Genomic DNA, 12123 nt, shown 5'->3' on the forward strand with positions numbered 1-12123 from the left:
TAGAAAGACCGCGGAAGTATCAGGCACCAACAGCGGGTATCTTTAAGTTGTTGTAAACTAGACATAACCTAATGAGGTTTGCATTGGTCAAGGATGTGAAACATTCATAATCCCACTCAATAAAGGAATGTTTGGTTCTGAATCCAGGCAGGGTGGATATTTCCACCCAGCTGCTTACAATTCTTTGGAGAGGCAAAGGTGTATATAAACAATGGAGCTCCACAGAAGCTAAATAGCCATAAGAGTACGGAGGAAGAAATGTCATTTTAAAATGACATTTGTAAAAAAAAAAACCAGAAGCCTTTTTAATAGGTATTTTAGGTCTACCGAAAGGGAAATGTAAATTATTCATGTATGCGACAACTGTGGCAAGAATCCTAATAGCTCAGAATTGGAAATCTGGAGAAATAGCAATAAAAGAAAAATGGCAAGAAAAACTGATGGACTATGCAAAATTAGCAAAGTTAACATACATATTACATGAAAGAGATGATAGTGACTTGAAAAAGGAATGGGAACCTTTTGCAAATTATTTGCAGAAACAACAAAAAGAAATGGACTCATTGGCAGGATTTGAATAAACTTTCACAACTTTATTGATTTAAAAAATGGAGGATGACAGTGTAACAAGGAATAGTATGTATACATGCAGAATACAACAATTACAGTAGTACCTCGGGTTACAGATGCTTCAGATTACAGACGCTTCAGGTTACAGACTCCACTAACCCAGAAATAGTACCTTGAGTTAAGAACTTTGCTTCAGGATGAGAACAGAAATCGCGCGGTGGTGGCAGCGGGAGGCCACATTAGCTAAAGTGGTACCTCAGGTTAAGAACAGTTTCAGGTTAAGAACGGACCTCTGGAATGAATTAAGTTCTTAACCCGAGGTACCATTGTAATGTAACAAACCAAAAGGGGAAGATGAGGGAAGTCGGGGGGGGGGAGTTGGGGAATTGTTTCTTTTTTTCCTCTTACTTTTTCTTAATATTATAACTTTCTTATGAGATAATATGTATTGTAATGAATATAAAATTGTAAAACCCAATAAATTAAAAAGAGAGTGAGAGAGTATGGGGGAAGAGCAATTTGTCTTGAGATTTTAAGTTAAACAAGCAGTAGCTAAGACCCCCTCCTTGGTTCAAGAGAAAAGAAAGAAATGAGCTTGTCTGTCTCAGCAAGTGGATAAGACAAAAACAGACTGCAGAGAGAGAATGGGCATTATTAGACTCACCTTTGCCCTGCGAAACAATCTCTTTCCCTTCATCATTTTCTTTTTCTTAGTAGATGGAGGATGATTTAGAAGCCTTTTCCAGTAGATAAAGTTGCTTCTAGGGTACCTCTCCCTGTCTTCATTTATTTCGCACATGCAAAAAAACTTCTCATCACATTGTTTACCCTGATGTAACTTTCTGCTTCATATACTGAAGGAAAGCTCAAAGACAGTAGCTGTGCAGGTCACACTGGTTTTCCCTACACACCCTCATCAAGAATGAAAACAGGAATTGGGTGTCAACCTGATCTACAAATCTTAAGGCACTGGAAGGAGGGGGCACATAAAGTATACAATAGCTCATCGCCTCAGACATTTGGAGAGCCTCATTTAAAAGACAGATAAACCAAAGAAAATAAAGTTTAATATAGCAAAGATAGAACGTCAAACAAGTTCTTAACTAGCCAGCCCTTCAAAGCGTTCAGAAGTACAGTGGTGCCCCGCAAGACAAAATTAATTCGTTCCGCAAGTTTTGTCGTCTAGCGAATTTTTCGTCTTGCGAATCACGAAATCCCATAGGAATGCATTGAAAATCAATTAATGCGTTCCTATGGTCAAAAAAAGTCCAAACAAAGCCAAATTTGGTACAACAACAGTTTATTAACTGCTCTTTAAAGTCACACATACTGTAAAGAGCAGTTCAAAAATTGAAGGGAAAATAAATTAACTTTATAAACAAAACATGTCTTTGTTTTTAGACAAAGGAAACAAAGCCGCGAGACGTTTTCGTCTTGCGAAACAAGCCCATAGGGAAATTCGTCTTGCGAGGCAAATCGAAAACGGAAAAACCTTTCGTCTAGCGAGTTTTTTGTCTTGCGAGGCATTCGTCTTGCGAGGTACCACTGTATAGCTCTGGGACCAAACAGCTGAGGATTTTTATCTACTATACATACTGACTGGTGGTAGCAGGGTTGGAGGTGGAAGTCCATCCTGGATTATTTGAATATTAGTTTTCATTTGCTTTCAAAACGGCCTTATTCTGAATCAGACCATTGGTGTATCTAACTCAGTGTTGTCTGCACTGACTGGGAATGATTCTCCAGGTTTTCAGATGAGGGTCCCTCCCAACTCTGCCTGGAGAAACTAGCTTTTTGAACCTGGGATCTTCTAGATGCAAAGCAGATGCTGTATCACTGAACTAGAGCACTTTTGTCAGAAAGTTTGCAGAAAAGCAAGAGAGAGACAAGGCCACCTGCTCAAACTAGCATTATTTCATTTTTTTGTGGGCTCCAGGCTCCAGCTTGAAGAATAATGCTCCATACCTAGCCAGATATTCTGCTCCTGATTAAGGGCCAAGGCAAATCTGCTGACTTGGGGAGGCTCTGTTTCAGGCAGGATGCTGTACAGCCCTACCAGCCACACTGTCACTGTTGAGTAGCCACCTACCTATTAGTTCGCCCTTCTCCAGCTCCTGGAGGACAATGAGCTAAGAGGAGGAGTGTCACCCTCTTCTTGCAACAAAAACACTGCCTGGTGTCTCATACGCACAAGATCTGCAGTTAGTCCAATATTCCATCCTGACAACAAACACAATGGTCAATATCCAATGAAGCAGATCCACTAGTGCAATGATTCCACTTGTGCAACCTAACTTGCCCACCCTCTCCTCTCCTGCTGTTCTGGAGAGTTGAGGAGGAACTCATAAAAGATTTAGGGTGCAAGAGAGTGTACAGATTTTTTGTAAATGAACTTTGCACAGCCAAGAGTCATTGAGCTAGCCTATCTGTTGTTGTTGTTATTGTTGTTCGCATCTGTCTGTCTCAGGAGACAGTGGAAGAATGCATCTTTAGGGGTAAAGTCAAACCACCGAAGAGTTACAGTGCCTGCTGTGGCTGTAGAGACTGATACAGGAGAAACATATTTTATTGCAGATGGGGCAGATGAAGGGGTCCTGTTTTGCTGCTACAGGTGCACCATGGCATTCCTATCTTTGTGCTCCTCCCAGCAGTCATTCCTTCTCTGGTCACTGCTGTGGAAACAGAACCTGACTATCTCCAGGCACCGCAATTGTCTCCAAGGGATTCCCACACAGTGGGGTTGATGTTGCCAGTCTTCATGTCACGTTTGCAGACATCTTTGTAACACAGAGTTGGTTTGCCAATGGGCCATGTGCCTGAAGCCAGCTCCCCATAGAGCACATCCTTGGGGATCCTGTCATCTTCCATTCTGTGTACATGGCTAAGGAAACATGGCCAGAGGTTGTTGGATGGCTTTCTGTCATGGATACTTTAGTTGAGATTCCTGAATGGCAGGGGGTTGGACTAGATGACCATTGGGGTCTCTCCCAATACTACAATTCTATGATTCTATGACCCAAGGCTGGAGTAGACAATACTGAAATAGATGGACCAATGGTCTGACTCAGTCTGTGGCAGTTTCCTATGTTCCTATGATGGCTGAAAATGTTTTCAATTGAGAATGTTTGGAGGTTCAGAACCTTTTACGCCCCACACCCATCTGCATGTTTATTCCCCACCCACAGTTACATCAAGTCATGCAGGCACTCTCAAAACCCTGGAAAAGGCTTCAAAACAAGACGTTGCTACCCGGCAGCTTGAAGAAACATGGCACATGCAAGCCTTGCTGGAAAATGTGACCTTAAAATTAAAAGAGGTGGGGACGAACTGCAACTGACAGGTCCATCTGTAACTTTTCCAGTCTTGTTGGTGCAATTTCCCAGCGGCACTTATATACAATAATGTAAATAAACTCCCCATAACCTTATGCTGGATATTTCTGAAAGCAAAGAGCGTCTCTCATCGCAAGCCAAGGGATGTGAGCACAACAGGCACTTCTCATCTCGTTCTCTGCACCCTTCATAAAAGTGAATGACTGCATTCACGGTACAAAAGCAGAATTGTGTTTTAGGGCTGTGGGCCATTTTCTGGTACCATAAATAACTGAGCGCACACAGTAGTTAGCTGAGCAGAGGGGCTTGCGATTGAGGCTTGGGGTGTGTGTTTTGCTCTTTTACTACTCCGTGAAGGAGTTAATACATCATCGTAATTCCCTGGCTGGCACCATCATCCTGTGGTCACTAACTACATACATTCATTTCCCATCTGATGTAATTAGCCTTTGGGCCTCTTCCAAAATAACCCTGTGTGTTGTTCACTGATTGGATTTTGAAAAGAGACTGCATGAGAATCTACAAGTGCAAATGTTTCACGGGAATCGGTTGTCTATACAATTTGGATTGTATAGACCTAGGACCGCACTGACATATCAACTAGGGGAAATTTTTGGTTTCCACCTAATATTTCCACATGTAGGTCCTCACAGCATCGCTATGAGTACAAAGTGACAAATCCATTCTCAAGATGTCAGGGATGGGTGAACCTGAGGCTCTCCAGATGTTGTTGGACAGCATCAGCCCTAGAGTGATGGGAGTTGAAATGCAGCAACATCCAGAGGACTGCAGGTTCCACACCCCTGGAATATGTTTAAGCCCCATACTGGAGTTTGTCCCATTCATTCCAGAAGTACATGTCTGATATAATGCACAGTATTTAGAGCAGGAATAAGCCAAAGTGGTGCTCTCTAGAAATTGCTGGACTCTAGTCCCAGCCACCCTGTCCAATGGCCAGGGTTGATGGAAATTGTAGCCAGGCAGCATCTTGGAGATTACCACATTGGCTACCCCTGATTTAGGATCTATTTAAGGGTGCATCACTAAAATTACAGCCACCTGTTACTGTATCATGCAAGACAGAGGAATATATCTTCAAAACTTTAGGACTTTTGCTTTATCTAGTTGCAAAATGTGGAATATTTTAGTGCAGTGAACCAAATGCTCTCCACATACAAATGAGTTTATTATTTGACTACCAACAAGCCTCTAGAGCAACCCAGATTTTAAAATGCAATAGTCCAGGCACAACCTTTAATTCTTACTCAACACTTGATGTTTAGGTAAAACTCATCTGCCAGTGATTATCTGCCACTGGGAGACAGAACAGTCCTGAAAATAATAGCCATAAACAAAATCACATTTTAAAGTCTGAAGAGTCTATGCAGCTTTTGCCCAGTGCTAAAAATACTTCCTCATCAATATGTAAAGATTTGCTAATGAGGCCTACCGTGGCAGCATCTTGCTCTGATCTGAAGATGGAGCATGAGCCAAAAGCTACACTTTCCAGCAACCTTCATATGCAGAGTTCTTTTTATGTGGATCCTTCTTCAAGGTCTCATGCTGCAAAACACTTGTCTCCAAGGCTGCTCCCTTAACAGCTATATCCAGGATTTGACATCATTCTTTCACTTATTTATTTAAGAGAATCCAGGCAATTTTACTGCAAAACTGTTGCATTCCAAGACAATTTGTGTTGTCATCTTTAAAAAAACACACCCTGAATTGTGATATTTTTCTGACCTTGAATGTAATTGTAATGTCACTGTGCCTAGTGAGAACTGACAAAATACTATTGTTGTACCTGCCTTTGACACCTGCCTGACAAGCAGAAATTTAACTGATGAAGCTTTCTCCATCCATGTATCTTCATGCAGAGAAAAGTGGTCACTTGAACTTCCATCTTAAAAACAACAAAGGTAATACTAGATTGACTTATCATGACTAGGGTGGTGTACATACCATACATTTAAAGCACATGACTTACTGCAAAGAATCCTGGGAACTGTAACTTTGTGGTCAAGGTTGCTGGGAACTGTAGCGCTGTTAGGGGTGCACTACAGTTCCCAGGATTGTTTGGGGCAAGTCATGTTAAGTTTGCTTTAAATGTATGCTGTATACACAGCCCTAAACAGTTCCTACATTATCAAGGCATGGGGCCACAGCTCAGCTGTAGAGCAGTAGTGGCTCATGTGGTGACATGGGTGGCGTACCACTGATCTCCTGGCTTCCAAACACAGCATGCCACTAGCATTTACTGGAGACAGAGAGGGAGGTACAGGGAGCTCAGAGCTGTGCAGTGTGGCAGAGCCAATTCGAAGCTCTTGCCCATATGTACCTGCACAGCTAGGCGCTCCGTGCCTCACCCTCCGGTGAGCAACAGTGACCTGCTGTGTTTGGAACCTGGGAGTGCAGTGGTGCCCTACCCAACTCTGTCCAGGGAGCTACAGTAGTAAAGCACATGCTATCCATGCAGGCAGCATTAGGTTCATTCTCCAATTAAAGCAGGGGTGGAGAACCTGTGGCCCTCCAGATGTTGTTTACTGGATTCCAAGTCCCATCAACACCAGCCAACGTGACAATGGCAGGAAATGTAGTCCAACAACATCTGAAGTTAAAGGATAACAGGCATCAGGGCTGGAAAAACATCTGCCCAAGCCCCAGGAGTCAACCGCTCAGAGAGTAGACAGTGATAAACTAAATGTACCAACGAGTTGGCTCAGTATAAGGCAGCGTAATCAATCCATAACCTTCAAGTAGAAGGAAAACATTGTGGCGCTGGTTTTTCTGTCATTCCAAAGTCTAAAGGAACCAACAGCCTAAGTCACCCATCACTTCCTATTGCATAATCTACTTGCCTTTCCGTCTCATCCAGCCTCATAACTGAGTCATTGGTTGTTGCTGCCAGCTCTTCTCTCTTGGCTGGCTAAGTTGCACTACTGTTCAGAACCACTCTATTCTCCATGGGTGTAGCGACGGGGGGATCAGGGGGCATCTGCCCCCCTAAACCAAGTAAATAAAAATACTTAACCAACTGAGGTTCTGCCCCCATAACATGAAGCCTGCCCCTCAACATAAATCCTGGCTGCGCCCATGCGATTTCAATCTTTCAAATGTGAGGTGGGGGTGTGTGCTGATTTGAATGTTGCATCTCCTGTACAGAGGCTGCCAAAAAGCAGTACTTTTCAAGAGTGCTCCCCCACAGGGCAGAGTGCTCCTTCTCTGCACTGGCCCCTTTTGTCTTTGGAATGCTCTCTCTAGGGAGGTATACCTGCAGCCAACTTTACTTTCATTTCACTGTGAGGTAGAACTTGTTTCTTCTGCCAGGCATATGGACAGCTTTAATTATATTGTTGTTTTTACTATTCAATCCAGTGTGTGTGCTTATATAATTGTTGCTGTACTGATGTGAATTGCTTAATATATTTTTGTTATGTTTTATTGTGTTTCTTGTATTTTATTATGCTTGTTTTATTTACTCATTCCACATATATGGAATTGCTTTGAGACTCTTTCAGTATGAAGCGATATACAAGTCTAATACATCCAGTCAAAGCAAGCATAACCTTAAATTATCGATCCTATACCCATTTACCTGGAAGCCCCACTAAACTCAATGGAACATATTGCTGAGTATAGCAATGGGTATAGAGCTGTGGCCTGGCCAGCAGCATCTGCATCACCAGAACAATGTGCAGGGCCGGTGTGGAGAGGATGAACTCATGTTTACATTGGATTTTAAATGTTGTACTCATTGCTTAACTCTATTTCATCATCACCCATATGCTGGGGATAACTTTCAAATCAGAAAGAGGGTTTGCTGAGCTGGGAAGAGATTCTATATGGTGCACACAGTGTGGCTTTAAGTTTTGAAGAAACCATCTTCAAGTGGCCATTGCAATTGTGGAAACATTTAACGTGAACTGAGTCACAGTGAGCACAGCTGTGAACTTTCAGGGCACAACCAGAGATCTCTGTAGGTGTAGGGCCTCTTGTGCATTGGGGGCATCACTTCAACATCCTGCTTGAATGTCTCCTGATTCTCTTATCTACAAGGTTACCCAAACTTCTATCTGCCAAGGCACCCAAATTAAGCTGCCTTATCTCAAAACCTTAGATAGCAGTATCTAATAATGGAACTTGCTACACCCTCCCTAATGCAGAAACTGCACGTCCCAGACAGATTTGTTCTTTATGTGCTGCTTTCTTGCTTGAAATCTGAACCAATTTACAGTTTGTATTTCAGCCCCTCCTGGAGCTCCCCTGCATTTCCTACGGGACCAGATCTTGGCTTCCCTACACAGTCTACCACTCTAGAAGATGGGTTTTCCAGACCTACATTCTAAAGTGTAAATCCAGAGACCCTAAGAGTGCAATCAAGCAATCAAGCATAATTTGCACCCCTGAGCTTCAGCATGATTGTATATCTCCAATCTTGGCCTCTCTTTTCAGTGTATAGAAAGCAGCACCTGGCCTGCAAATTTAATTTTTCCAGGACTAGTAAACCATTATAAAAACTCATGAGAATTTCAGCTTTTAAAGTTTCGTTGGAATAGACATATCCAGTGCTCATCTGTCTCCAGAAATCTGCAGGTGTCAGTGAGGAGTGGTAACATTTTATTTAGGGTCAGCCTTACAATGAAGCAGCATAATGTATAGCTGTTTGGGACAGCTACCCACTGTTCTCCCAATGGTCACAAGACAAGAAGGGAGGGTGAATGAACACACATTTACTCATCCTGATACGCTTGCACAAGCTAATGCAGCAGTTAGGTTACAGCCTACACTTTTCAATGCATTTTCCTGTCACTTTCTAAACTGCAAAAATTCAGGTTTTAAAAAGATGATTTGTTGCGCTGGGGCAGCAGAGCCTTTTGTCCCACTTTCATTGTGCAAACCTAAAATTCCAGTGTGTGCTTGAATCCTTCCCTTAAAACAGTGACAGTCTGGAGGCACTCTAAGTTTTGCAAAAGTAAGCATGTTGCACTCTTTCACTAGACATGGGGAGGTATGCCTAGTTGGCCATAGCAAATAGTAGGCTGGGGCAGCAGTGCTCACTTGATCTCCAGATGCCCATGCTGTTGTCACTGCATGGAGAAGGGAAGGGACAAAGCAGCAACAACAGCACAATGCAAACTCACAATCTGGCACTTCTCCCACTGTGTTTGCACGGCGCTTGCCACTACCTCTCTTCCCAGTTCTGGTATGTAGCAGCAAGGTGGGTATCAATTCCAGTTTCATCTCACTGCTACACCTCTTTTTGTGCTTGATCTTTACATCCTTGGTACTCTCTCAAGGGCAATTGCCACCTTCACTACCTTGAAGCTAAACGGATAGCCATCAGGTAGCCTAAGAGTGCTTTATTAATGTGCTTGTCAAGTAGCTAGAGTTTTGGGAGGTGGAGGAGAGTATAGAATTCCTTGAAACCTGCTAATCATCTTCTCAAGCATAACAAGCCACAAGGGTAGCTCTTTTTGCAACAGATGACTGAAACACATTTCAAAACCCTTGACAATTGCTAGAAGGTAAGATTTAAATGCCCTACTTCTAAAAGGGGTATGGTACCTTCTAGGATTTGATAATGTTTCCAGTTGTTCTACAATACCAATATGATTGTTCTTTCCTTCCTCCTGTTATGGGGGTAACTATGTTTAGGTTGTAATTTTATACCCAGGAACAAGACTCACTGGGACTTGATCCCAGGTAAACATGCCTAGGATTACCCATTCAAGAGAGGAGTCTGACAGCAGAAGAAAACAGACCAATACGATTGGCCCCACACTTCCGGAATCCTTGGGGTCCAAAACCTCAAACTGCTCCATAATACAACTGGAATTTGATTTACAAACTCCATGTTGGCTAGGACCCAGACATTTGAAGGAACACCTCTCTCTGTGCTATCCTGATGAGGCTTCACACTATCAAGCTTGGGGTAGTTGTGGATAACAATTTCTCCCAACGCAGTCCTGCTTAAGATTCTCTCCCAGCTGCTATTTGACCTGGGAGAGAAGTTCCACTGGATCCAACTGCGGCTTCAGGTCATCCATGAATACAAATACAGTGGTACCTCGGGTTACATACGCTTCAAGTTACATACGCTTCAGGTTACAGACTCCACTAACCCAGAAATAGTACCTCAGGTTAAGAACTTTGCTTCAGGATGAGAACAGAAATCATGCTCCGGCGGCGCAGCAGCAGCGAGAGGCCCCACTGGCTAAAGTGGTGTTTCAGGTTAAGAACAGTTTCAGGTTAAGTACGGACCTCCGGAACAAATTAAGTACTTAACCTGAGGTACCACTGTACTTGCAAATAATGGACCAGGGCTTGGTCTGAGACCTAGTAGCTTGCTGAAAGCGATCTAAGACTGAAAGGAGGTTGGAACCAGGGTTCATACATACTATGACTCTCTCCCCTCCACCCAAAAAAAAATGTAGTTTGTTAAGTGTACTGAGAACTATGCTCTATGAGGGATAAACTACAATTCCAAGGATTCTTTGGGGGAACTCATGTGTTTTGAATGTATGCTACGTACAAAGCCCGGGGGTTCCTCCTCACATGCTCAGCCACTACTGGGACTCAGCATCTGTTTTGAGTAACAGATAAATGCAGAGAACAGAAGTGCTTGTAACTTGCTAGGCCAGAGAGAATTTCATTAGTGGCCAGTGGGGAAAATAAAGGGTTTTCTCCATTATGCCAGGAGTCCTGTGGAAGCGTCTTGGTGGGTTGAAGTGGGAGGAGCTCAGGAGGCTGGGAAGTGCCAACCAAAATTCAGGGGAGGGGCTCAGCAGAATGCTAAAAAAACAACCTATCATAATGCTCCCCAATATCCCAAATGTCATGTCACAGCAGACTCCAGCACAACTCCTGCCACAGAAGGGCCACCCCTGCCCAGGGAGGAGCTTGGGACTGGATCAGACAGTGAGTCAGCTCCTTTGACACTGCTCACCTAGAAGAGTGCCCACTTGCTTTCCCAGTCCTGTTGCTCAGGACACCCACCCCACTTCAAAAAGGGAGCTCTGGTGGCATGTCAAGTGTTGGGACAATGCCTGACTTATGTATTGCACTAAAGCCTTTGACAAAAACCAAGTACCACAGCTACCAGTGAGACTCCAGGCAAATATCTTTGCTATTCTGTTGCAGAATGGTAGACAATTTCCTTCTACAGACCTTGCTTTTGTTTGTTTGGTAGAGTTTGCTCAAAAAACAAAAACTGGAAACAAGATAGACTGTTTTCCAAAGGAGAATGTTTAAAACAATGGTGGAAACAGGAATGATAAACAGTTGGGCATTATGCATCAGAGATAATGATGTGTTCCCAGGGTGGGGTGGTAATCTAAGGTACTGCTAGAATATCTCAAGGAAAACCAGTATTTAAAACAAACAATTAAACCAGTTAAGATAAGCCCCTTTTTGCTTCTGGCATTAATTGGCTCATTCTTCCCCTCTGCCATTAAATGCTTAGTCCTCCCGTTCTATAGACCTAGCAGTAAAGGGAGTTTCTTTAGTGCTAAAGCCACTGCAGAAGCACATTCACCATAGTTGCACCACATATATGATCTTGCCTGGATCGGCTCATGCAAAATTCCCTCTTCTACACACATATTAAAAGGTCCAAAAAAAATCCCCAGTCTTCTTTGATATCTGGCCTCCCTGTTCTATGTATATGCTTAAGCAACCCTTACTGCCCTGCATGTAGCAATATTTCCCTGCGGAGGATAAGAGAATTGCAGAAGGGCAGGCCCTCAGCTTTCTTCTATTAGCTGCATCTGTGTGCACCTCCAGGCATGCTGTGGTTCAACTTCTGGTCCCAGCGTCTTCTCGGGTCCTTGGAGTATCAGGCCACAGGCCCACAAGAAGAGTGAAAGGAAGAGTTGTGTGCAGGGCTGGCCCCAGGCACTTTGCCATCAGAGGCAGTGTAGCAAACAGCAGTCCCCAAGGCAATGGACACAGTCCCCAAGTCCCCAAGGCAATGGACACAGTCCCCAAGGCCGGTGAAGTTATTTTTGCAACCGAGGCAGGAAATGCAAAAATAATAAATAAATAAATCATTTGCTGCTCTTTAATGATGCCCCAAAGCTGCCTGAGGCAGCCACCTCATTCTGCCTAATATCAGGGCCAGTCCTAGCTGCAGGTGATGTTCCACAAGCCTGTGGTTCTTTCCTGACTGAACCAGATTCCCCCGCATCACCGCAATGGATCTCATACCACACCACCAACTGAA

General features: G+C 43.5%; 1 protein-coding gene across 7 annotated transcripts in view; it reads right to left on the reverse strand.

Annotated features, from left to right (window-relative positions):
• The window catches only part of SH3PXD2A (SH3 and PX domains 2A), a 271525-nt gene that overhangs the window by 210719 nt on the left and 48683 nt on the right, over positions 1–12123 (reverse strand). Inside the window, exon 1 of one of the 7 annotated variants that reach the window (XM_081192091.1) lies at positions 1235–1507. The exons of the other annotated variants lie outside the window; for them this stretch is intronic. Coding sequence (XP_081048217.1) covers positions 1235–1369 — 135 coding nt within the window. The 5' untranslated portion in view covers positions 1370–1507. Of the gene's footprint in view, positions 1–1234; positions 1508–12123 lie in introns of those variants that run through there. 7 annotated transcript variants of the gene reach the window in all.

Source organism: Podarcis bocagei, assembly GCF_964188305.1.
Source record: "Podarcis bocagei genome assembly, chromosome: 4".
NCBI lineage: Eukaryota > Metazoa > Chordata > Lepidosauria > Squamata > Lacertidae > Podarcis > Podarcis bocagei.